The 26,407-nt window shown below is 43.8% G+C and overlaps 3 protein-coding genes and 1 pseudogene across 12 annotated transcripts in view; 2 read left to right on the top strand and 2 right to left on the bottom strand.

Moving 5' to 3' along the window:
- Window positions 1-753, bottom strand: part of LOC111149354 (helicase, POLQ like) — a 45,999-nt gene extending 45,246 nt beyond the window's left edge. For 9 of the 10 annotated variants that reach the window (XR_002640760.1, XR_002640761.1, XM_022506350.1 and 6 more), the window contains exon 1: window positions 474-753. Coding sequence is in view for 8 of the 10 variants with exons in the window: in XM_022506350.1 (XP_022362058.1) it covers window positions 474-647 (174 nt within the window). In the remaining 2 variants the exon portion in view is untranslated. Of the gene's footprint in view, window positions 1-462 lie in introns of all 10 variants that reach the window. The other variant, XM_022506351.1, reaches the window with a different exon arrangement.
- A 48-nt stretch (window positions 754-801) lies between these two features.
- On the top strand, window positions 802-5,617 carry LOC111149355 (mitochondrial ribosomal protein S18C). Its single transcript, XM_022506361.1, has 6 exons — window positions 802-1,148; window positions 2,448-2,500; window positions 3,674-3,757; window positions 4,777-4,834; window positions 5,356-5,415; window positions 5,499-5,617. The coding sequence occupies exons 1-6, from the start codon at window positions 1,049-1,051 to the stop codon at window positions 5,573-5,575; spliced, it is 432 nt and encodes a 143-aa protein (XP_022362069.1). The 5' UTR covers window positions 802-1,048; the 3' UTR covers window positions 5,576-5,617.
- Window positions 5,618-8,982: 3,365 nt separating this feature from the next.
- On the bottom strand, window positions 8,983-25,058 carry LOC111148986 (abraxas 1, BRCA1 A complex subunit). Its single transcript, XM_022505849.1, has 9 exons — window positions 24,969-25,058; window positions 23,239-23,329; window positions 19,195-19,231; window positions 16,059-16,125; window positions 14,462-14,655; window positions 13,612-13,731; window positions 12,346-12,430; window positions 9,895-10,009; window positions 8,983-9,518 (listed from the first exon to the last, which is right to left on the bottom strand). Exons 1-9 carry the CDS (start codon window positions 25,053-25,055, stop codon window positions 9,085-9,087), a joined length of 1,230 nt encoding a protein of 409 aa, XP_022361557.1. The 5' UTR covers window positions 25,056-25,058; the 3' UTR covers window positions 8,983-9,084.
- Window positions 19,347-20,978, top strand: LOC111148933 (annotated as a pseudogene).
- Window positions 25,059-26,407: the final 1,349 nt, after the last annotated feature.

The following is a 26,407-nucleotide window of genomic DNA, read 5'->3' as shown; positions in this document are numbered from 1 at the left end:
CCGGGAGTCGGGACCGCAAGGGCCCGCACCGCGCCTGCCACGGTCTCCTCGGCGGGAGAGACGGGAATGTGGAGGAAAACGGACAGCGAGTGGCGCAGGAAACGGGACCCGCAGTCGGAAACGGCGGTCTCGGGTCCCCGCCGACCACGCGGCCTACGAGGCCCCCAGCCCGGCGTGCGGCAGGGGCCGTCGAGCGGGAAGTCGCCGGGACCGGGTCTGCGTCCGTCCCGCCCCAAGCTCCACCCTGGAGACCGACACGAGAAAGACACGGCGAGGCCCCGCGAGCAGAACTACCGGCGACCCCGGACTCGAGGCCGACGAGGGCCGCGGACCCCGGGCGCGACCCCGGGATCTCTACGCCCGCCCAAGCCGGCCTGCGGGCTCCTCCCGGGGGCGCGCGCCGGGGTCTGCGTCCCCCCGACGCGGGCAACCAGCCGGGCGCTTGCGGAGTCCGTGCGCGGCGCGGGCGGTACCTCGAGCGGCTGCACCTCCGCGGTCCTTCTCCGCCGGCTCCCGGCCCCCGGCTCCTCCTCCCGCTCCTGCCGGGGCTCGGCCGCGCTGCCGGCGGCCAGGCCGCTCCCTGGGCTCGGCCGGTCCCTTTTGCGGACAGACACCCGCCGGCGGAGGCGGGACCCGCCCTCATCCATGGCAGGGGCCGAGGACCATGGCCAAATCCCGCCCCGTGTGACCCGGCCGCCAGACCCCTGTGGAAGGGGGAGCGCAGGACAGCGCGCGGGCAGCAAGTGCGGGACGCCGCGCTCACCCCTCCATCCACCTCAGACCACAGACCAATCGCGCGGGCTCTCAGGCCGGAAGCGGAAGCACGAGCGTAGGGACCCGCCTTTTCCTTGTCCAATCAGAGGTGTCCCAGGCTCGCGGCCGGGAGCATCAGAGCGGAAAGGTGCTGCGCAGGCGCGTCGAACACCGGACCGGCTTCGTTCGTCCGCGGAACTTTTGAACCGAGTCCTCGGGCCAACAGGGGAAGAGCCGCGGCGGGACTCGTCAGGACTGCTTGGAGAGAGGAGCGGAAGAGGAGGGGCGAGGACCCATGGCGGCCCTGGGCGCTGCTCGCGGTGGTCCGGGGAGGAAGCCGTGGACGCACTTCGTGAGGGCTGCTCTGTGCCTCACTGGCCGTGGGACTCGCTCGGGTACGGCTTCCGTGTCCCAGACCCTTCGGTGGCCGTCGCCGCAGCGCTCCCTGGGTGCGGGCGTCGTCCTGTTGGCCGGAGGACGCCGGCTCTTCGCGCAGGAGGAGCTTCCCCGAGAGGGACGGGATCCGTCGTGGTTCCTGACGCGCGTTTTCCTTTATTTCTATAAGACGTTACTTGAGGCAGGGAGGGAGCGGGGGCGGGGGCAGGGCAGAGGAGACGGGGACGCGGGCTCCCCGCGGAGCAGGGCCCCAGCGGGGTCGGTCCCGGCAGCCGGAGACCGTGACCGGAGCCGCGGGCCGAGCTTACCCCGCCGAGCCGCCCCGGTTTGCTTTTCCGAGTGAGGAAACGGGGTTTACGCCGACCGTGGAGAGCGGAGTCGCCTTCCGGGACTTCCTGGTCTAGAACGGGCAGTTGCGGGATTTGGAGAGAAGCCCCCGCCCCCGCCCCCCTGGCCTGGTTTCAGTCTCCGTCGCGTGGGCTCGCGCTGCGCCTGGGTCGCTCGTCTTCGGAACCTTCCGAGTCGCTTCACCGGCCCCGCCCCCGGTCGCCGCCGTGACCGGTGTCGTCCAGCGAAGGGGACAGGGATGCCCCCCAGTCCTTCTCCCTCCCTTTCAAACGCGCGGGAAGAACGACCGCGTGACTCTCGAGCAGCGGCAGGGACTGACTTGCCTCGAGCTCCAGGCGCAGCTGGCAAGGACGGGACTTGTCCGGAGGCCCGGGAAGTGCACTGCGGTCGCCCAGAGTCCCGGATGCGGGCCCGAGTGTGACGGGGGCCCTGGCGTCTCTCCTCCGGCGCTGATCTTCGCCGCCAGTGACTGCTCCTCGGGGGCCCCCGCTGGCCGCAGTCACGCACGATCCGCGTGGGGTTCTCCAGGCTCTGTCCTCGCAGCAGGTCCCCCTGCGGGAGCGGCGGGCGAAGCGTACCGTCCACGCTGGGAGGGCGCGGGGAGCCCCGCTGCAGCCCGGCCGGCGGCCGCCCGGCCGTCCTGTGCTTCCGGGGGTTCCTCCTGCTTTCCCCTCCAGTGCCCGCCCTAAACTCTGCCCCTAACTGCGGAGCGAGGGAGAGTCAGTCTCAGGAAGGGGGCAGGCGGGAGGTGCGTGGGGCGGGGCGCGACGGGCGCTTTCCCGCAGGCCTCGGGGCCGTGGGTCTCCGGCCTCACGCTGCGGCTCGCCCGGAGGCGTCTGTCCGCGCCCCGGGTGTGAGCATAAAGCGGGTCTTTGCGCTGTCTCCCGGGTCCGCGGCCGCAGTTGCGAGCGGAGCAGAGACTTGGTTTGTTGCCGTTTGTTTGATTGCAGTGCCCTGGAGAGGTTGTTCGCGGGATCAGCGGGTGGCCGGCCACGACGACCTGGTAAGACTTTTCTCCTTCCTTTTTAAGGCATTTGCGAATAGGGCCACATTCTTACATTTTAGCTGTTGGAATGGAGTTCAGCTGAAGGACAAGTGACGAACATGCTCATCAGTTTGAGTTTGAAAACGGTAATTTGTTGAATTGTCACTTAAGTGAGCTCTGAAGTAAGAATTCCTAGGGTCCCACCAGAAGCATCGCTTGTGGGACACCACATTTTTCTTCTTAGATCCCAAATTTAAGGATACACGATTCGGAAATTAAAAAGATAGTTTTGGCGGGTGCACAGAGGGATTACAAAGTCTGCCTGTACCTTGGCTCTCTTCCCCATGTCCTTTTCCTTACCGGGGGTGGTACGGGGTGTTTTCGTAAATGAAGGGTCAAAATCAAAGTTTGTACTGGGACATTAAATCGTTTCCTTTAGCCCGTAGGTGTATCTTTAGGGGTTTCAGGCACTGGCATTGGGCTTAGCCAGTGTGAATTTTCTTGCTACCTGCAAAGATGACGTGACACTCATGAAAGCATACAGAGCGCTTAGCGCAGTGTAGAGAAGGAACGTCGCCACTGCGTGGGAGCTGCATGCAGATTGGACTAAGGTGTGAGGAGCTGGAAAACACGCGGCTCTTCCAGTCCTTGCGCGTCCTTCTGTTCATCTAATGCCCACCCTCGTTCAGGGGAGTAAAGGAAATTACTAGAGCTCTTTTCTAGGTTCCAATGAAATGTGGGCTCCCGGAAAAAAGCTCACAGTCTCATTTGAAAATTTGCATACAACTCCAGGGGGTTATGGACTTGGAAGCCATTCTAGATTAGGAGTCTAGATGTGGCATAGATAACGCAGCCTGGGACCACAAGTTATCCTCCCATAAACCTTTGTTTTCCCCAAGGATTGTATTTTATCCCAGAATCCTCCTCCAGGATTTAATTCCTCCTTAGCCCAGCCAGAGTACTTGGACAAAATGTGTACAAACACACTGAAATCTTTAAAATGGTGACTCCTTTTCAGATACACTGATTTTTCTTATATAAGCCAAGCTGTTGTATTTTTTCTTTTTCATAGTAAGAAGGGTACAGCTAATCCTTTGGATAGATTTAAATGTGGTAGCCTTAAGATTTAATCTTTTTAAATTTAACTCATTAAACTGTATTATCAGATTTTTTTCCTTTCCCTTATCTTAGCCCGTTCCAATGGAAAATCCTTATAAGGAGCCTCTTAAAAAATGCATCTTGTGTGGAAAACGTGTAGATTATAAGAACGTACAGGTGAGATACGGTTTTACTTCACTATATTTGATTTTAGGATTTGCTCCTTTGTTAGTCATAATTAAGGAGGATCAAGTTCGTTTTATTACAGGCTTTGTGTAGAGGCACCTGTTTTAGTAGCTTCATAATTTCAAATCTGATTTTCTATGTATAAGGCATCTCTGTTTTATTCTAATGAGAGCCCTTTGGGTCTCCCTCATGCACTGTTACTTCAGGTCAGTGTTCTCTTGTCTTCCCTGGAGGTCACCAGTAGCTCACTGTGCAGTGATTCTTAGTTGGTAGAGTTGAATGGTTTCGAAAAATCTCCTCTGCTGAATTTGGACTCCATACTAATAACACTGCCAGTATAACTGCTTCAGATGTAATTTTATCTGTTGTCCAGGGCTCAGCAAATTAAAAGTGGCAAATGTAGGGGAGAGGATGATGCCGGAGTTAAGTATACTGACAGCAGCAAAAGTGGTAGCTACCTTAGATGAAAACCGAGAAGTTTAAAGATGTATCTTATCAGAAGGATTATGCATAGTGCCAGGAACAGTGCCTGTTACCTGAAAAGTACTAAAGAACTTAAATGAATAAAACATAAATTATGGCAAGTGGCGTGATGTACCTGTACCTCTTGAAGACCTTACTGTCGTCTGATACAATGTGATAGTCTCTAATGACAGATGAAATGCTTAGTGCCTATTACAAGCAATAGTGTTATAGGAAAGGATCTGTGGAAAAGTTCAAGAAAACAGTTTTAGCTCTGAAAAAATGTGTACATTAATCTGTTTCGACACACTGGATAAAAGAAGTTAACTTTAGTAATCGTTTTTTCATTTAAAAAAATTTAATTAAAAAATTTTTTTAAAATGACCTATTAATAGAATGAGCATAGATCAGTATTTTTAAGAAGTTTGTCTGAAATTTATTAAACCTTTACATAACTTGACAGTGATATATAATTTTTTAAATTTACATAAAGTTGAACAGATGTGTTGATAGAAATTTTTTTTCTTCTCCAAATAAAACTCATACAGCTTTTGTCCCAGTTTATTTCTCCATTTACTGGATGCATTTATGGAAGGCACATAACAGGTACTTTGTTTTCTATTATAGCAGCTTATTAAAAAAATTATACAAATCTACTTGTTATTTAAGAAAGATGTCAAATTTTCAAATTGTGTTATAAATCGCTAGATACTACAGGTACTTTGAAAAAGCCTCTTCGTAGGCCAAAAGGATTATTATTTTACATGTCTTCTTATGCTCAGAGTTAACTATAGGCAGACAACATGTAAAAAATGAGGGCTTAAGAAAATTGCATTGATGTTTTGGAGTATACTGTAGTCATTCCTAGACTACTTATTTAACCCAGGGCCTACTACCTATAGGCCAAGTCATCTCCCTCCTGTTTTTGTCAGTAGCTAATTTACTAGTGCCTATGGCTGCTTTGTGAACTACATCACAGTAATTACACAGTGGCTGTATGGCCCGCATAGCCTATGAGACTTACTCCCTGGCTATTTACAGGTTTTCCAGCCTTTCCTTGACTGAAGATAGTTGCTATGCATTTTGAGTGTTGACATTTTTATGAATATGAAAGCATTTTTTTATAGGTCTTTGTGGGAAGAAACAGAAAGAAATCACAAAAGCAATTAAGAGAGCTCAAATAATGGGTAAGAGCACCTGAAAAACTGAATCAGGCTAATCCAAAGTTTGCTTGTTATCGTTTGTGAAGCATTTTCATTTTCTTTTACAGGGTTTATGCCAGTTACATACAAGGATCCTGCATATCTCAAAGACCCTAAAGTTTGTAACATCAAGTATCGGGAGTAAATTATATGAGTCTTATCATCAATAAACATATTTTATAATAGTCATAAGATTCTAATACTCAAATTATAAGATTTAATAACCTTTGGCTAGAAAATTGGCTAAATCTTTTGAAACTGAAGTATTGAGTTTTTAATTCTTCACTGAAATCTTTCAAGGAAAAAGTAAGGCTTCCTCTCCACTGTTCTTTAATGAAAACAAGTTATTTCAAATGTTAATACACATTACATTTTATATACATACATACAAATTTTAAAAACTGGTACTGTAAGATGGTCCCCAGTAGGCTCATACAACTCATTGGGATTTCAAATACGGAAAGGATGACTTCTATGGGAATTTTACTTTAGGCCCAGATTCTGTCTTGTAAATGGGATTTTAGGGATATAGGTGCATGAAGGTAGAAAGCTAGTGTTAATGTACAAATTCCATGTGGCAGGGTATGGGTTTAAAATTGCTGATTTTTTCTTTTTTAAACTATTTTATTTACTTATTTGACAGACAAGGAGAGAGGGAACACAGGCAGGGGAAACTGGAGTGGGAGAAGCAGGCTTCCCGCCAAGCAGGGAGCCTGATGCGGGGTTTGATCCCAGGACTCTGGGATCGTGACCTGAGCCGAAGACTCAGGCTTAATGACTAAGCCACCCAGGAACCCCTGCTCAGATTTTCTAACTCGCAAAGAGAAGTATGCCTGGCTAGGACATTGGTTCTTCCCTTTGTAGAGATGTTACATGGGGATGGATAGTAGAGCAGTCACAGGACCTCAGATTTACTCCTGGGCTCATCTGTCTTAGAACTTGGTAGCGTACTTTAAAATGATCCATAGGCAGATGGTCTAGAACTGTCTTACTCCAGTGATAGGCTAATCACCGAAAGATGAGAATTGGGGGAAAATGACCTATCGGGACCCTTTTTCTTCTTTTAATACCTTGAAACTTGGGTCATCAAACTTAATTATGGAAGTTCAGCTGGTACTGACCTCAGCAAGATTCTCTGAAATTTAGCATTTCTTTCTTCAAAGATGATGGATCATTATGCACAAGTATAAGCCAAATGCATTACCTCTCTATAGTGTTTTAGCAAATTGGACTTTGTATGAAGGCATTTCTTTTAAGCAGCCTTTGAAAAATCTATTGTCCTCAGGAGATATCTATTCACATATGTCTAGCCTGTTTTATCTGTTGGCTCATAAACTGGTACATGGAGGGCAGGGAGAGACTGAAGGGGCAGATAACTCCAAGATCTGTAAGTTTCCCTTAGCAAACAAGGGAACTTAGAAGTTTGTCTTGGGTGGCCATAAGCCAAGTAGATCTCCGCACCTGCCTGCTAGTCTTAGTTTATATTAAGGCCTTAACTGTGTTCAGTCACACACACAATCCATATGGTGTCAACACCTTACTTTCTCAAGGCTATGTCCTTGCAACAGTTTCCACTGTGGGAACAGTAGGCAAAATGTACAGTCCAAGCACGGGAGTGGGTGAGGAACCTTTGCTTCAGTCCAGCTGGTGGTCAACCAGCAGTCTTGTGCCTTCAGGGACTTCCTCCAGTAGTTCCTTTTGTTGGTTGCATTTAGTCTTTATCTGTTTTAGGTGATGTTCTAAATGCTCTAGTGACGTTTGTGGTTACTTTTTAAAAAAAAGACTGTATTTATTTATTTGAGAGAGAGCACAAGGTGGTGGTAGGGGGCGGTTTAGAGAGGAACAGAGGGAGAGGCAGAGGCAGACTACCTGCTGAGCAGGGAGCCTGATGCAGGGGTCGATCCCAGGACCCTGAGTTCATGACCTGGGCTGAAAGCAGATGCTTAACCAACTGAGCTGCCCAGGTGCCCCTGTTTATGGTTATTTTTAAATTAGGCTTTAGACTGCCAACCTATTACCCCTCCTGCCCGTTATGACAGCACAGTGCTTCTTAGGTAACCAGTTAAAAGAATCCCAACAGAAACTCAATAATTGGTTCAGAGCATCCCTGCTGTTAATGTGGGCTTCATTAGCACCCCATGGTAACTAAGGCATGTTATAGATAATTTATAGTCTTGATAATAGCTATGAATTTGTTCTGTTACTTAGTAAAATGGTCAAAGTGTGTGTTCAGCATTTCATCCAGTGGGTAAAACATGAAGGCTTCATTTGATGTATAAGCTTTGTGGAAAATTCTCACAATTAAGGAAAAGACGAATACAAAAAACAATAAAAGCTCTCTTAGCCAACTTCCACTTAATCAGCTCACTGGGTTAAACTGTGAGTTAAACTCAAAATCATACTGAAGCCCAGGACTCTGCAAACCTGTTGAGTTTTGCATTGCCAAGAGGCAGATGTTCTGTCCCCAGACCTGTGTTAGTTTCGTCTGTCACTGTACTGATGAAGTATGAGAATGAGTTATTCTTGCAATGGAAATGAAGTAAATGCTTTTGAAAGACTTGCAGAAAAGTAAGAAAAGAAAAAGAGTTGTCAGATTTGGTGCGGTTAGGACAACTGAAGAAAACTGCAAGTAGGAGGGCGCCGTGAAAAGAAAAAAAAAGCATTTTGTACTTGGGTTGCTTTCAAAAGTTTCTTTAAATTCTTCACTCTTAAGAAACTAAAACTGGGAATTGTAAAGGTTAAATCATGTATGTGATTTACACTGGAACACCAACATTGTCACAGAGAACTTCCTAGTCCTACAACAAAAGGCTGACAAATGAACGTACAATTCTGCTTCGTGTTGCAATGAAATCTCCGTGACAGACGTATGTGTACCGATGCACGTATGCACCGTTTTTGAGTCCCATTTTAACTGGTCTTTTCAGCTACTTGACCAGCTGCTGATCTCAGACACACTGCATTACCAGGCCTGTTCTGGATTCACTCAATTTTGTGTAGAGGGATCTAGACTAGGGAGAGAGATTTGTGCTGCATCACAGTTCTGCCGTAATTACAACTACCAGATTTAGCAAATAGAAATACAGGGCATGTAATTAAATTTGAACTCCAATTCAGATTCAATTACTCATTTAAACAGTAAGTTTTTAATGTTGTCCAGCATTTTATCTGGCAACTCTAGCCACTTATCATAACTTAAAGAGCAGGAACTGCAATGACTTAGAAAAAAATGAAATACATTTCATATTAACTTTCGACATCTTTTTTTCTGTTGTGAAAATAAGACTAGTCTTTCTTTTCCACTTCTAAAGAATGCTATAGAAGTTTAAAAGAGCATCATTTAAGCTTTTCCCTCAACAGTTTTGTAAAAGGAGCAAAAAAGGGCGGGGCGCCTGGCTGATCCAGTGGTGGAACATGCAGCTCTTGATCTATGGTTGGGGGTTCAAGCCCCACGTTGGGTGCAGAAATAACTTAAAATCTTTAACAAAGGCGGGGAAGGGGGTGGACAAAAAAGGTTATGGTTTTAAAATAAAGTGCTTTAAAAAATAAATGTACCAGAACTTCTGTATTACTGCAAATACCTAAACATAGTAAAAACAATATAAATGGCTTTACCCTTCAGCCAATTAACAAGGTCCTTCTGGCTTGAAAGGGTCAAAACGTAGGAGACTGTGGATATTCACCGGAACCCTTCATTTTTTCAACGTCTTCATCTGTTTCAGGGCTGCTCATTGTGGATGCTTTTTCTTGATTACTACTATCAGTATCTGTTTTAGATGGTTGGTTCTGTATCTCCAGTGGCCGTGACTTCTTGAACTGCCAACCATCATCGGGATCTAAAGCTTTACGTTTAACCATTTGCGGCGCACCACTAGCCGCACTGGCTTCAGGAATGTCCGCGTATTCTACCATTAAGGTCAAGTTGTCTATCACGTTGAGTTGGTGGTTGGCAGTACAGCTACTTTTAGAAATACGCCTATTTTTCAAGGAGATAACACATGAATGAAGAAATTCACAATCTGGAAAAAAGGTCCGTAAAGCTTGACAAAGAAAAATGTTCTCCTGAGGGTCTTTTTCGATGTTCTCTCCTAAACAAAATAAACAACAGTTCAACATACAATATTTGTTCTACAAAGCTTTTGTAGCAATCTGTTTTTCAGTAAAGTTAAAAAGACTTTAACTGAACGGTTACATCAAATCCTCTAAATTGAGAAAAATGGCGTGCATAATCCCAAATTCTAATTTGTACACCACTATATTCTAAAAGAAAGTTTAAGTTGTATTTTTTTAATAGCAATATAGTCTAGCTACAAATACCTTTATTCAGTAGGATTTAAGAGTATTCACAAAACAATTATTTTTAACCCTAACCCTCAGTTAGCGTAGTCAGCTCACCCGTAATTCACATCAGTGAGAATTTTTTTTAACGCATAGAAGGTAGTGATGTGTGAACTTTTTACTTACGTGCTGCTTGAATTTGTGCCTGTTTTCTTTTTTTAATTTCCCGTTTCAATCTAGTTACGTCCTTTAGTAGTTTCTCTACTGCTCGCTCACTGTGTTCTACTTTCTTGCATATACTCTGCCAAATAAAAGAATTTAAGGGCATGGATAAAATTCAAGTTGTGTACTACAGTCTAGGTTCACAAAGTATAGGAAATCCTTTGTGGTACACAGTATCAAGTATTATTAGCCTTTATAAACACTTTATTTTGCTATTTTCTGAAGGAACTCAACAAGCATTTATATGGTGCTTTATAGGTTATAAAATGTTTTCCAGATGTAGTAACTTCCCATTTATACACAGCTTTATCACACCAGTTATCTGCTTGATAAGACACAGAAATAAAAAAAAATTTCAGTCACTTTGGAACAAAAAATACTACAGTATTTTGAGAGATGCACATTTACTGCAAACATTTAACATTAAGAAACAATAAGGAAAAGTAACTTTTTTGTTATGAAAAACTGTTACAGATTTTTAATTAGTGTGTAAGAAATGACTTTTGAAAAGCAGACTGGCCTTATCAGTTATTAAAGTACTAGTTAAAATACCCTCTGACTCTACGATTTCATTTTGGGAATGTATTTTAAGGAAATAATAAAAATTTATATAAGATGTTTCTTGGTATACTTCAAAAGTAACTAATTTCTAATTATAGGGTAATATGTTGTTGCATCTAGTTTTAGAATGTTACTTTTTTACTTCTTCACGCTTAGTTTTAAAATGGATACATTTTAGGATTATCTGCCCAGCCCATTTCTCACCATCTTGTGCACCATGTCGTAAAAGTTTACCAGTAACCCCTCTACCAACTTTCACCCTAACTGACCCAAGCAGAGAGGGCACATAGCCAGCGGACAAATCCCAATCTTCTGAACAGATCTTAATGTTTTTCTCTGGTTAGCCAGTGAATGAACAAACAGATCTGTAGGTACTACGCAAGAAGCCAATGTGCAGACACAAGGGGGAAAAGTAAGTTCTAATTTAAAAGTTCTAAAAAGTAAGGTACTAATTCCTTCCTGAAGCTCGGCTGTTTTCTGTCTACAGTTCCTGTAACATACCTCTACATTCCTTGTTTTAGGCCAAGTTAGTACTTTGACATAGAAGTTCTAATATATTGCTATATGAAATACATAGCCATTAAAAAGAACTAAAGAATATGTAACAAAAATGCTTATTAATGTTTTTGAAATGAAAAATGCTTCATGGCGTTAAATAAAAATCTTGGCAGAAATTCGTAAGTTTCCATCACTGTCGACTATGTAAAAGCATTTATGTATTAGGGAAAAACTAGAAAATATGGCAAAGTGAAAATAGTTATGTTACAATGATGGGGTTCTGGATGTTTCTGTTTTCTAAAATTCCCATGTTACCATTCACATTAAAAAATAGTGAGCGATATTAGTAGTGTAAAATGTATTAACCTCACTTCTCTTAATTTGCCTTACCGATGAATGTGGTGGCCATGGAATATACTACTCACATCTCCATCTGGGAGAAGCCTAGTTGACTAAAGGCCCCAGCTACCATCATTTTGGGTCCATTACTGAAGCAACGCTTCCTTTAGGCTGCTCTTAACCAGTGGCTGAACACAGTGGGCTATTAGTACAAATCCATTCCAGTAGGAAAGCTTTGCTCGGAGTCCTCAGCAACCTGGCTGAAACCACTCTGGCCCTGCAGTCTAAAGCTCTCTCTACCCAAATGTCCTCCCCTTCCTGTCTGTCTCCTATCTCCGGTGTCAGACTCAGCATTACAACTCTCTCTGCCTGCTCCTGCTCCTCCCCCCTGTTATCTTTCTCAGGCCTAATACATCTCTTACATGTCTAATCCCATCTTGAGGTCTACTTCTCCAGCTGATTCAATGAGATAGAATTTAGCACGGTGGTAGATTATTTTGTTCTCAAATACTGCTTCCCTTTTTAGGGAAGGAATTATATATAATATATATTAGGGAAGGAATTATATATTCTATTTATATATATTTATACATATACAAAAAGGATTATATGTATCCCTATCTACTGCCATGAAATAGGGATACATGATCTGGCCAATGAAGTGTGAGTGGAAGTGACCTGCCAGCTCTGAGGAGTTTTAAGAGCTGTTGTGAAATGTCTCCGCTCTCTTGCTCTCTTCCCTTGTCATGAGAAGAGCACGGCCCTCATGTGGGTGCTCTTTCAGTCTGGATCCCGAATGAAGACAGCACTTAGAAGAGTGCAGTTGGAGCCAGGATATAATGTAAGTGAGACTAAACTTCAGTTTTTGTAGGCCACCGACACTGAGGTCTTGTTACTGAACCTAAACCACTATAAAAATACAACCCTAATCAAATGCCAAGTTATCCCTAAAGATCTCAGTTACCGATTTGATAGGACTCTCGAAGTAGTCCTTAAGTGTTTGATATGTTAACTTACCTTTAATTCCTCTTGTAAAGAAGCATACATTTCATTTATTTTATGTACCTCCTTTAAAGATCCATCTTCTGTAAAAAATTCAGAGCTGCAGAAATTAGCATTTTGTCAGGCAAATATATAGAAGTCACTTTAATGCCACAATGAAACACATATCCGTAGTTGAAAAGATTCTTTTTACTCATTTTGTAGGGACATTTTGTCAACCCCTTTGTTCACAGCAAAATCAATCAGAAAACTTAGTTCATATATCTTCCCACTAGCAGACTTCAAAGTCTTTTAAGTTCTATTGCCAGGACTCAAAAGAAGGTAAGTAAAAATAAAGACAAAGAGGGTGGGGAAGAAAACGGTTTCCTTCCTGGCAATGGGGACTGGGGACCAGTCAATTTTAAAAATATTTTATTGAATTTAAGTCATCACCGATTGAAAGAAACATTATTTTATATAACAAAAAGGAAAAAAAGGAAAGAGCTAAGGCATAGTTTGTAAAATACCCCAATTTGAGACGTAAAACTCTGCATCTCAGAATCAATGAAATGTGGTATTCAGTTTCTATAAAAATGGTTAATCCTTGTGGGGACACAAAAGTAAATAAAAATTGAGTCCCTTATTCTCAGTTTCCACTCTCCGTTTCCACCAGGACTATAGTCTCTATAGTCCCAGTGTAATTTCTGACATTATTCCCTTAACACAAAAAATTGGAGCGCCTGGGTGGGTCACTGGGCTAAGCCTCTGGCTTCGGCTCGGGCCATGACCTCAGGGTCCTGGAATCGAGCCCCATGTCAGGCTCTCCGCTCAGTGGGGAGCCTGCTTCCCACCCCCTCTCTCTGCCTGACTCTGCCTACCTGTGATCTCTCTGTCAAATAAATAAAATCTAAAAAAAAAAAAAATACCCACAAAAAAGTTACAGTTCAGTAGCCTATACAGTATGAGTGAATCTTGGCTAAAGCCTCATATTTTTGTCATTATTTAATATTCAGTCTAATTTCATGCCTTTATAATCTAAATCGAGGCCTTAGAAAATTATTTTGAGACGCTGTTTATTCTTAGAGTACGTATGTGGACTTGCACAGGATATGAAACACCCCTCCTTTTTTGTATATTATAAATGGACAAGTGCTAGAAGGAAATACAGAGAAAGTAAAAACAGTCTGGTTTACATGTGTAAGGTGGTCATTAGTTCTCCTTTCGTTTTTATTCTGTGTAATAAATAAATTTCAAAACATGAACAGGAGTAAGTTTAGTGGGAAAGCAGCTGAAGAACCTCACCTGTGTGTTTTTACTGCTCGGCTAAAACCAGCGGACTCACAGGAACCTGACGCGGTTTTATAACCCAGCTGTTCCGACATGCCCAGATTGGCCACCACTAACGGTATCCTGTGAAAAAGTCTGAAGAAATAAAATTTAAATTAAAGTGAAATATTAGCATCCACCTATTACATACCTATATAAACTTACACATATTATATACAGAGTACCTTTCCCCTGTAAGATTAAAAAACAACAACAAAACCCCATTCTAAACCACTTACCTGAGATAGAATGTATTGACTTGAGGCAAATGCCTTTTAAAAACCGTGAAATGTGCACTGCGTAAGACAGTTGTGTGAAAGTAATACTTTAATGGCTATTTTAACATGTAAAAATAGGCAGAACTGTTGAGATTTATCCTGTCTTTCATGAATAATAAAATTAGTTGGTATTCTTTTACTTAATCCTCATATTCCACGAGAATGTTATATAACCTAGGGCCGGTGTTAACTCATTTTGGTGGGCCATCAAGAACGACCTTGCTTCCTTGCAGAGTTAGAGAAAAGCTGCTCGAGTACCTAGGCTTGGTTCCACGTCATGTCCTTCCGCAACCAGTTCTCTACCTCGTGGGAAATAACAAATCCTCCGTGCCAAAACACATGTCAACGTTCCATACCGGGCTTCTAATTTCCTTATCTAACCTTCATTTTCCCATCTATGAGACATGGCAGACCAACTTTGGAGGGTTATTGTGACAATCTAATGCAACAATATTTGAAAATGTTTGGTAAGAGGCTAAAAGTAAAATGAAAGCATTGGGTATATTTTTCTATTAACTTAAAATAGCCAGTGACTGGCCAACACTGACCCCTTCTGAGGCTTATATAAGGCATGCTCCAGCCGGTGAGTAGAGCAGCTTTCCGTTATTATGCTTGGTGTTAACAGCAGGAAAACAAGTTCCTGGCTCGAGAGATGATTTTGTAAGTTTTTGTGAAGAAGTCTCTCTCTGAATGTCATGATCTGGTCTGAATGACGTCGGAATTTGTACCAACCAACCACAGCCTGAGAGAAAATACAAAAAAATAATCAGGTGTATACTTTAATGGTTATAATTATTGTGTCTTACTATCATAATTAAGCAATAAAGTTGACAGCCTTACAAATGGCTTTCTTAAATTTAGCAAGATTTGGGGCATAGATAAACAAAGCACAAACTTCAATATACACTTTACTCTTTTTTCTATTTATTTTTTAAAATATTTTATTTTTAAAATAGCAAATACTCACCCAACTGGACTGAGCCACCCAGGCATCCCTACACTTTACTTTTAAAGTACGCAAACTGATTTATAGTCATTTAGTTACATTATAGTCCACTCAGTTACATGGCTACTATTTTAGTCAATATAGAGAAAAAAAATTCCTAACTTCCTCTAGCTCCTAGAGGTATTTGCTATTTTAAAATCTTAGTTTTCAGTCAAAATTTAAATGAAGAAAATGTCAAGGAAAACAAGTTAACATCCTGTTTGGGTACTTGGTTTGCTAAATAAGTAAACTGAACCCAACAACTTTTAACTGAAATTTACATGGAAATGATATCACCTCCCCCACAGAGCAGGTTTCAAAACTGAATAAGATCTATGAAATGGTTTTATAAACTGTAACATCTGCTGAACAAATTTGTAAGTATTACTAAATTTTTTTAAACTGGAAAAATAAATCTCATTTGCTGAGAACTTGGTAATTATAAGATGAAAGCAACCGCTTTGCTTCGAGATCTGTGTATGACGACTTTAGCAACTAAGTTTTGTATCTGTACATTTAAACTGAGGAAATTAAAACGAGTTCTCTTCTTTTTAAAACCAAAAAATTTTTACAGGTACATTTTAAATGTAAAACATAATGTAATTTTATAATAAAATGTAAATATTAAAAAAACATTTTCATCAAAGGATGGTTTTTAAATTTCTTTTACTGAGTCTACTTTTATTCTCAACTCAGAGATCAAAATGTTTTAAGAAGGAACCCTCCTTCCCCCACCATTTTGTATTTGGGAAAAAAAACCTATTTTGATCACTCAACAAGTCTTAACACCAAGTATGTGTAGAGGGTTCAAATGAGGTACTATATAGCAAAGTGCTAGTAACTCCAGCTATGTAAAATAACAGTAATGAGTTAGGTCCTAGAATAAATGGTGCTGGGAAGGTGTGTGGTAGGAATGTAGAAGAGGAAGAGATCAATGTTAATTAGAATAGTTGAGGAGGAGAACAACAGTAATACTTGGAATGACTAGTCTGCTCTCAGAGCACAACTTTGAATTTCTGGAACAACAAGCCTTTCCTCACCTGCTTATAGGACATTGTGAAGACAACTGCTGCTTAAAAATTCTGTTAAAGTATTAGATGTTTTTCAGGCTGAAAATAATAGATGTAATACCAAACAAACAAAAGTACGTCAGGGAATACCTTTTTGACACTTGATAATATTTTCTTCAGTGCTTGCTCATTTAGTTCACCAGAAGAATTATAAAAGCTGTAAAAGCCAAAATTAAAAGCATTTCAAATAGGCTAAAAATATGATTTTACTAGCACTTTTAATTTTAGTTACTCCTTACCCAACCAAAATCCATATACCCACTTGCTGGTCAGATCAAGTTCTAAAAATAGTAACAGAAATTTCTCAAATTAACAGACTTAAAGTGGTAGAAATGTGAGGCCCATAAACAACAAGAAAGGAAAAGGAATGGAGAAATTTCAAGAAATAAATTTGGGCATCATATTTTCTTAAGCCTAAAACAAACTATCCATTAAATATAAAAAGTTTTAAAGTCTACATAGCCAGTTCACAATTCATTCACAATCTGCTTATTAAAACTTTTTTTTACAATATTGATACATACAAAAGAACGTATGAGTAATGAAACACAACAACAAAAAGTTTATTGCTAATTCCAAAAGCTATACTTCTATTAAGTTGAGAAGCACTTCAGGTGCTGGTCGTTCTGGGGTTTTTTTGAGTGGGGGGGACAAGGTGTTTAGATATTGTTTTAGTTGTCTTTGTTCTGTTGGAAGGCCAAAGATGTAGGAAGAATTGGAAGGATAATTCTAAAAGATTCTAAAGTGTTTACTTTCAGCTTTCTTCCTTCTCCAATAATAGGGGTTGCAGATAATATTCTCCTCTTTTAACATTCACTGAAATCAACAATATTCTTTTCTATGATGGTGAAATACCCGTTATGCAAACTCCTCTGTAAACAATATTCACTGTAATAAGGCTTTTACTGCTGGTTCTAATCTGTACTGAAAAAATTTAGGTATGTCAAACTGAAAAAAATATATTCTAAATATAAGCAATTTTTTTTTTAAATTTACGACTTACATGAAAAATATTCCGTCCAAAATTTTAAAGGGAAAATAGACAAAATGGAGTGTTCCAGCTATCAAAAGGGGATTTCCACTGATCAAACAGATCCCTGCACTTTATCTGTTATTGTAACATGAATACTCTAAATACAAGAGTTTATTCTTGTATTTCTCTAGCCTGGTCCACTTCCCACTTCTCAAACTGGGGCATGAGGCAATACACCAGGATATAAGAAACAACAGGATAATAGTATATACTCTGTGCAAACACTGATTTTATGTGAAATTCCTGGGGAGGAGAGGCACATTTTTATATAGAATGATACTGTGCAGAATTCATGTTAAACTGCATAATTTTTTAAGTGACTGAGTTTTAGGCTTCAGTGGACTGTTTTCCAGATGTTTCCTCTTGATTCTTGGTAAGTGATTCGGTGTTTTTCAATGGAAACCTTTGAGAAACAATGTTATTAGAAAAGGGTTGGCAAACTTTTCTGTAAAGAGTCAGAGAGTAAATATTTTAGGCTTTGCTGGACATAGTCTCTGCTGCATATTCTTCTGTTGTTCTTTTTGTCTTTAACAACCCTTAAAAAAATACATTAACTATTCCAGATGGCCCTATAAAAATGGGCCATACTTTGCCACCCTCTGTATTAGCACATAAAAGTGGGCATTAAAGCTTATCCAGCTGGGAGTCCAAGAAGTATGGTATCAAAACGCTTTAACATGTTTAACTCTATTACTCAACAGGAAGCGACACCATGGTATGCTGTTGGGAGCAGAACTGACGAAATCCTCATTCTTCTAGTTTCTGCTCTACTGCTAACCAGTTCTGCGGCATTGGTTCTATCATGAACTTTTTAGGCCTAATGTTTTGCTAAGGAAAAATGAAGTGTGTAGAAAACTTAACTGAGTGACAGCCTTTTCTGGTGGTTCTCCTTATGCCTCCTTCCCCTTTACCTTACAAGGCGAAAAGGCTGAGGCATGGGTTTCTCATCACTGGATCAGACGGGCTTCCTCCATTCTAAGGCTCTATTAAATTGGTATAATTATTTAGGGCAGTTGCCAGTAGACACTGAATCACTTTTCCTTTTCACTCTTCATTCCTAATCTTTTTGCAGGTCAAGAGTCCCTAGGGAAGTACTTTTTATGAGTCTCCACCAAGAATCCCTCATTCAGCAAGTATTTTTGTATGTCCACTGTATGCAAAACACTATCCAAGATCTCCCTCTTTCTGGTGCAGCAGTTTAAGACCACAAGAGGCCTTGACTTCTGTCATCCCCTACCACAGATCTTCTTCACTCTTACCGTATGCTCCACTGCCATTCTTACACAACCTCAGTGTATGTACAGTGTGACCATAAGACAGTAACACTGATTTTTCAAGTACAGTTTATATAAATCATAAAGTTATTTCATTACAACTACACCATGCTGTGATTATAGGTGTTTATGAAAATTCACTTATGTGTGTACTTTTCTATATGTATGTTATACCTCAATAAAAAGTTTTCAAAAATACCATAGCCTAGTGGCGCCTGGGTAATTCAGCTAGTTAAGCGACTGCCTTCCGCTCAGGTCCTGATCCAGGAGTCTCAGGATCGAGTCCCGCATCGTGCTCCCTGCTCAGAGCAGCACGGAGCCTGCTTCTCCCTCTCATCCTCTCCCCTCTCATGCTCACGCGCTCTCTCTCACGTAAATAAATAAATAAATAAATAAAATCTTTTAAAAAAATACCATAGCCTATTAGAACTACAATACTATTATAATCTGTGCGACTAATAACACAAATTTTCACTGTAGGAAGGCAATGGGAAGCAGGTTAGATAAAGAACCTAACCAGTTAACAGACAAAAGATGACATTAGATATGTGGTAAGTGAGAAAACAAGTGATGAAACAGGCTGAATAACAGAGTTGGAAAAAGGGCTGCTGCTGTATGAGAACGAGTCAGTGAGCTGACACTATGCAGTGAGGTGACTAAGTGTGAGAAAAGCAACCGTGAACGGGCAGCTGGGAGTCAGCGGAGACCGGCTAATGCAAGCACATAGCAAACACAGAGAAGCAACTATCAGACAGGGTTGAAATGAACAAGTGGATTTTCAGGTATTTTTTAAAAAGTCTTTTCATTTTTATCAGTACCACCATGTGTAACTGATAATTAAAATGTTTTGTACAAAAAGTGACTTCATTTGCAGAGGGTAATTTTCACAGTGGATCATTTACTTGCTGTGACTACTTACCTGAAAAGCTGATAGCATGGAATGTATTTCTGGATGTCTGGAAAAAAGGAATTTTTTGCTATGATTACATTAATATTCATTTGAATAGCATATATTAAATGAAGTACTTTAACATTATCTCATTTAATCCTCACAACAAACCTATGACACAGATGTTACATCATTCTTTCCATTTAAAAGATGAGGTAACAGGCAGAGAGAATGGTGGGGCCAAAATTCAAACCCAGCGCCTCAGTCTTAACTTGAACACTACATTCCCTCTAAACAGGTTTCATAATGAACGGCAACACGAGAGATGAATTTAAAGTCGCTCTATTTTTGTTAAGGTCTAAAAAGGTTATATTCTAATTTTACCCAGTTGACAACAGCAGCAGCTAAAGGGATTATCTTCTACTATTCCAAGTAGTCGCTTCATAAAAGATTCGTTAGCGCTAGCTCCAGACTAAGAAACAAGAACCCAGTGTCTTTTAGGAAGCGAGTTTTATTCTCGCCAATAAAAATACACCTAAATTCTGGTAGCTGCACATACTGTGCAAAAGAGAGAAAATTCTATTGCATAAGACATCACTATAAATCTTGTAGGAAATATCAAGATGAATATAGTGTTCCCTCTAGCAGTTCAAACCATCAGATCTTCCAAAATTATTGGAGAACGACAGGAGTGAAACATCCACACTTGGTAACACAGCAACCTGCCAAGAGAACAAGTTCTGGGGCGCCCAGCTGGCTCAGCTGGCAGAGCATGTGGCTCCTGACCTCAGGGCTGTGAATCGGAGCCCCACTCCGGGTGCAGAGATTAGTTTGAAAACAACAAAGAGAATATAAGTTCTTCCAGGCTTCCCACTCTTAGGGGTCCCTTGTGTCAAAAATCAAATCTTACCAGACAGCACTTACTGGGTCATTCTAACAACAACCACGTATTTCAGATAGTTTCCGTGACATGTCCTATTTGTGTGTCAGATCATACCCAGAGTACTAGAAATTTTTTTAGCCACTTAAACCAAAGACATCAGTTTGATTACAGAGAATCTGTGACTCTTCAGCTAGACGAGGAAAGCCGTTATCAGACTGCTATTGAACAATCTCTTCAAGTAAACTTCTGAAGGCTGGAGACATCTCTGCATGTTTGTACCTGCAAGTGCCATCTTTAAAGAGAAAACTACATGAAATCATCATCTCAATAACTTTATGTGTATATTAATAAAAACAATTCAGTCTATTTAAAAAAAGGAAAGTGACCATCCTCTTTAGACAATTTTCTCCTAGCAAATGGATGTTATCCTCAGATAAACCCCTGTCTGAAAAAAACAAAACAAGACTGAACAGAAATAGTCCGTTACTGATAACTGACCAAACATACTCTGATGTATGTCTAAATATGTGTATGATGAAAATCTCATTAACCAAAGCACTGTAGTAATCTGCAGATCTTGGATTTTATTTGTTAGTCATCTAGTAATCCAACATTTTAAAATAATCTGAGCAATTACTTAAGTGTTCCTACAGCACTTGCCTAATAATACCCTGAAGTTTAACACTGGTCCCAGCACAATGGAGTTGTTCAATAAATGGTTGTTTAAACTCCTTAAAATATGTCTGGTTACCTGGGGCAGCATGTCATTTGCAATTAGGGGGAAAAATGCCCCAAGGGTTTGCTTTTAAAGTTTGTGTCTGGAGGCACCTGGGTGGCTCAGTGGGTTAAGCATAGGACTCTTGGTTTTGGGGTCAGGTCATGATTTCAGGATCCTGAAATTTAAGCCCGCATGGGTTCCATGTAGAACCTGCTTAAAATTTTCTCTCCCTCTGCCCCTCCTCCCATTAAATAAATAAATCTTTTTTTTTAATCATTATTTTTTTAAAAAGGTTTTATTTATTTACTTGTCAGAGAAAGCACAAAAAGGGGGAGCAGCAGGCAGAGGCAGAGGGAGAGGGAGAAGAAGGCTCCCCAGGGAGCAGAGAGCCCAGTGTGGGGCTTGATCCCAGGACCCTGAGATCATGACCCGAGCCCAAGGCAGATGCTTAACAACTGGGTCACTCAGCTGTCCCTCAAATAAATAAATCTTTAAAAAGAAAGAAAAAAAGAAAGAAAGCTTGTGTCTGAGCTGAAAAAAACACCATTAACAAAGTAAAATTACAAACTGTATAAACATGTGCAACACAGGACAAAAGCCCAATTACCACACATTATAATGTAATTTACAAATCAGTAAGAAAAAGCAAAATAGCTTAGCAAAAATATAGTCAAAGCATGCATCAGGCCTGTCTTTTTCAAAAACAAAAGCTGCCCCCAAAGAAATAAACAACCTCATTTGTAATTAAGAAATACAAATTAAAGTTGTTTTCATTTATCAAATTGGCAAAGATTTAAAAATTGGATAATACTTTGTGGTAGCAACAGTACGTGCACCCAGGCACTTTTACATATTGGGGAGGAATCTTAAAATGGCATGACTTTTCCAAAGGCAGTGGTCTATGAGGAATCTGACTTTCCAACAGACTCAAGCATAGAGATATATGCACTATAAAAATGTGTATCATTATACTGTTTTGTATTAACAAAAAATAGGAAGTCATTCACAGCTGATTATATAAGTGCTGGTATGTAAATACAGCGTAAATACGAGCCATTAGAAAGAAGGGCAAATTATACACATCGATACTATTGTGCGCTAATAGAACAGTATCAGTGGAGATACTTATCTTGGAAATATTTATCCATGTATAGGATAATCCCATTTGTATATATATAAATATATACACATTTATATACCTGTGTATTGTTAATGAGCAAAAAGATACTTGTAAAACAGGGGATGCCGCAGAGGAGACTCTAAGGAGAATGAATTTACTTTACATACTTACTTCAAATATATATGCTACATTTACATACACATGTAAATTTACATATATACTTCCATTTTTAACCTTTTAAAGTGGCAAACAAAAAAATGACAAACACGACTATAAACTAATACACAATCTTTCTGGAAAACAATTTGCTAATACAGATCAAGAACCTTAAAAATGCTCATACATTCTGACACCGTAAAACCAGCCCCAGGAATCTATGTATTATCAATGTAGAAAAGTGTTTAAGAATGTTCACTGTGGTGTAATTTATGAAAAACTGGATAATGTATTTAAAGGACTGCTAAAGTCCCACAGCAAATATAATGCAGTTACCAACGATGATACTTAGAGACTCGCTTAACATGGGAAAGCGGTCATGAGACAGTCTGATGTCATCATGCCACATCTTTTATAAACCACACCCCCAGTTTTGTTTTTCAAAATATGCTTAGAGGGGCGCCTGGGTGGCTCAGTGGGTTAAGGCCTCTGCCTTCGGCTCAGGTCATGGTCTCAGGGTCCTGGGATCAAGCCCCACATCGGGCTCTCTGCTCAGCGGAGAGCCTGCTTCCTCCTCTCTCTGCCTGCCTCCCTGCCTACTTGTGATCTCTGTCAAATAAATAAGTAAAATCTTTAAAAAAATATATGCTTAGAAAAAAATCACACATTAGGTAATCAGAAAACCCCCGACAGATTTTTATGTTTCCTTTTCCCTTCTTCCTGAAAAAATAAGCTGCCGTCTGCTGCAGGTGATCCAAGGCCCATCCCTCAACCTCTCTGGGGGTGGGCCTTTCCCCCAATACACTCCGCAAGCTACTTGGGGTTTTCAGTGATCTAATCCGTATTTTTTCAGTTCTTCTCTTCCAACTTTTCTGCAGTATTTTATGTTTTTATCTGAACTGTTTTATATTTTTGGGGGGGGGGATTGCTTGCTGGGCCATCTTCCTGCAACTTAAATATAAACAGGAGCTATTCCATCCTTTTTCCGCAGGGTAGTCTTACATACATTCTATGTCGCACACTCTTTCTTGCTTTATAGTAGACCATGGTCATAATTTTAACTGAAAAATGAATGCAACAAAATCTGCTTTAACATGCTTTATCTGTTTCTTAAAACAATTTAAAAACTCATTTATGCTGATCCCGTTCGTTCAGCATAAATCACCAAATACAAGAGACACAGAATAAGTGACTCACCAATTGTATAAATAACTTCAACATCATCCATTTGGGAATCAGTAATACTATTCTTGGCTTCACCTTTCACTTCCCCAAGGAGAAAACCTTCCTATAAGGATAAAAATAAGCAGTATATGGAATAATGTGGTTGAATTAACTACTCAGTCACTTATCTAACCAATATTTCCCTAGTGTTTCACAATGCATACAAAATGTGGGAAACAGCCCCAGGCACCCAAAAGCAAGCCCAGGTGCACTTCCAGTGTAGCCGGGAAACAGGAACAGCAGAGAGGCTGTAAATACCTCACCGGGAACACAAAAGGCTTAAGGCCAGAAACGAACACACAATATTTGGAGGAGGAGGAGGAGCAGTCAGCCTGGGGACAGAGAAGGCTCCCGTTTCTAGGAATGAAATCCTAGATGGGAACAGCAGCTTGACGGAACGTCCCCAATAACTAGTCAAAGACTGGATTCTGGAAGCCAGTGGCTGCTTCTGAGCTATGAAACGACACAATGGTTAGAGTCTGCAGATTAAAACCTGTACAGAGTATTAAAGGTCTGGAATTCAGCCTGATTTCTAAACGGGGAGCTGTGGGTCCTGATCGTTTCTAAAATGCAGGCGTTTGCCACAACAGCAACGATGTCTTTTAATTTGGGGTTTTTCAATCACTTCACTTGGCACATTGAAAGACCCAATACGCTCAACAGACAATAAAGTATTTGTCTTCGTTCTAATGAGTCAAGAATGCCCCCTCCCCTCCATTAATGAAAACCACAAGGAGAAGGTTTCAGTGATGAGTCTTGACCGGAGTCTCCGGGTGACACCCCGCAGTTCCACCGCGCGGGGCCGCGCACAAACCCCGGGAGAAGACGCGGGACCGGGCCCGGCTCACACGGCGGACGGCCGGCGGCTCCCGCTTCAAGCCGCAGAGACCCAGGGGCCCCGCACTCCGCTGACCCCGAAGCGGTCCGGACGGCCGAGCCGCCCCGCGCGCGGTCCTGACGGGGGTCCTGCCCAGCCCCTGCGGCTGCGCGCGCGAACGACACGCGTCCCAGTCTGGTGGGGACTGTGCCCAGAAACGGCCCCTGCGACAGCAGACGCCGAACCGCAGGCTCTGCCCGGGACGGAACTCTCGGACGCGGCTGCTCGGGCTCAGACTTCCCGGGCTTCTCGCAAGTTTCCGAGCCGCGCTCCGTCCTTGAGAACCCGCTTCGCCACTCGGCGCGGGGCCGCGAGCCCGGCACAGGCACTACCCAGCGGCCCGCACCGGAGGAGACACGGAGGCGCTTCCGTCCCAGGGGCGCGTCCGGAGCGCCCCGAGGCCCCCGCACCGAGTCAGAGGTCCGCCCGCCGGCGCACACCGCCCCCGCGAAGCCCTCCCGGGCGGCAGCCGGCCGCGGGGCGCGTCCCGCACGAAAACCCCAGAGGCCCGCGGCCGGCGAACGCGCAGAAACCTCCGGCGCCGGGAACCCTCCGTGCGCTCGCGAGTGAGCTGCGACCGAGGAACGGGGAACGCGGAACGGGGCGCGGGACACGCCGGTCGGGCGAGGACACCGACACGGGTCAGAGGGGGCGGGGCTCGTCCCGCCAGAAACCCGGCGGCCGGGCGTCCCCGGCCCCGAGGCGGGAGAGGGCGGGGCGCCGTCGGGAAGCTCGTGGGCGGGGACCCGAGAAACGGCGGCGGGGGCGCCCGTGCGCGGAGCCTCTTCCGAGGCGACGCCGGAGCCCGCCTCGCCCGGCGGCTCACCGTGTCCGAGTCGGTGTTGAGGTGCTGGAAAGCGAGCGCGCCGAGCACAAAGCCGGAGAGCACGGCCGACGTGCTCTCGCCCTCCATGCTTCCGCCGGCGCCGCGCCGCGAGGGGGTGCAGGGGCGGGGCGCGCCGGGCCCGCTCCTCTGCGTCGCGGCGGCAAGGCGGGGCCGGGCGGATGGGCGGGGCCGGGCGGATGGGCGGGGCCGGGAGAGCGAGCGGGTGGGCGGGGCAGGGCCGGCGGGCGGGGCCGGGCGAGCGGGCGGGTGGGCGGGGCAGGGCCGGCGGGCGGGGCCGGGCGAGCGAGCGGGTGGGCGGGGCCGAGCGAACTACGGAGCTAGCGACCGAGCAGGCGGGCCGGGCCCGCGTCGGCGCACCAGACGCTGCGCGCACCGCGGAAGGAGCGAGACCTTGGAGGCGCGCGCGCCCTCTGCCTGCAAGGGTGCGGCCAGGGGGTGGGGGCGGGGGCGCTTCTTCCCAGGCGGAGCGGTCGCCGTCGCGGTCGCACCGGGGCTTCGGCTTCAGACTCCGCGCTCAAAGCGGACGCGTGTTGGGACGCGGCTGCGCAGCACCGTAACGCGCGTTTGCGTGGCTGCGGCCGGGCGACCCGCGGCGCGCGTGCACACTGCGCGGTACGAGCGGCGCGGACGGGATGGACGCTCTGCTGACGTCATGGCAGTAGCCCGAGGGAGGTGCCGTGTGCACAGCCGCGGAGTCCGTGACCGTCTTTAACTCCCAGGGGCTTCGGCGCTGGCGCCCGTTTCAGAGGTCGCGCCCGCGTCTCCTCCAGAGCCTGCCGCGATGTGGCGCCTGTGGGAGCGCGACGGCGCGGCTTCTCCGCAGCTTGGCCAACTCGTAGAGCATCAAGGCCTCGGCGTGCTTTCCGGAGCTGGCGGTGACGGTTCCGACGGCGTCCGGCCGCGGGAGCCGCCTGCGGGGTGCGGTGGCGGGGGAGGGCAGACGCGGGCTGGGCGACACGCCGCGCGCGGGTGAGTGAAGCTGCGTTTCCTGAGGGCGGAGTGTCAGACTCAGCTGAGGGTGCGGCTCGGTCCCGGGTCTCGTGGGCGTCGTGTGGGCCGAGTCGCACCACGCGGCATTGTGTGTTTCTTACCTGAATTAAGTTTCCTGCCTTCATTTTAGCAAACCGCTCTTCGTATGAAAACATTTTTCACATAGTTTCTGTCTTACGAATGGTCACGATCTAGAGGATTGAAAAAGAAAACGGAAGACTATTCCACGAGACCAGAAATAAACCCTCAATATAAAGTCAAGTAATTGTCAACAAAGTGGCCAAGACCATTCATTAGGGAAAGGACAGTCTTTCAGCAAATGCAAAAGAATGATGTTAGACTCTTGCCCGACACCACAGACAATTAGCTGAAAACGGATCAAAGATGTCAAGGTAAGGCCTGAAACCGCTAGAAGAAGACATAGGGGG

Source organism: Enhydra lutris, unplaced genomic scaffold, assembly GCF_002288905.1.
Source record: "Enhydra lutris kenyoni isolate GAN:26980312 unplaced genomic scaffold, ASM228890v2 scaffoldscaffold21, whole genome shotgun sequence".
NCBI classification, from domain to species: Eukaryota; Metazoa; Chordata; class Mammalia; order Carnivora; family Mustelidae; genus Enhydra; species Enhydra lutris.
This window is presented reverse-complemented; position numbering and strand designations above follow the sequence as displayed.

What these genes read in the sequence shown, in the direction of transcription:
- LOC111149355 (XM_022506361.1), top strand. Translation starts at nt 1,049, where the DNA reads ATGGCGGCCCTGGGCGCTGCTCGCGGTGGTCCGGGGAGGAAGCCGTGG. An exon ending in TAGATTATAAGAACGTACAG is followed by an intron (nt 3,758 to 4,776) that starts GTGAGATACGGT and finishes AAACTCATACAG; the next exon opens with CTTTTGTCCCAGTTTATTTC. An exon ending in TTATGGAAGGCACATAACAG is followed by an intron (nt 4,835 to 5,355) that starts GTACTTTGTTTT and finishes ATTTTTTTATAG; the next exon opens with GTCTTTGTGGGAAGAAACAG.
- LOC111148986 (XM_022505849.1), bottom strand. Translation starts at nt 25,055, where the DNA reads ATGGAGGGCGAGAGCACGTCGGCCGTGCTCTCCGGCTTTGTGCTCGGC. An exon ending in TCAACACCGACTCGGACACG is followed by an intron (nt 23,330 to 24,968) that starts GTGAGCCGCCGG and finishes TTATCCTTATAG; the next exon opens with GAAGGTTTTCTCCTTGGGGA. An exon ending in CCATGCTATCAGCTTTTCAG is followed by an intron (nt 16,126 to 19,194) that starts GTAAGTAGTCAC and finishes TGGCTTTTACAG; the next exon opens with CTTTTATAATTCTTCTGGTG.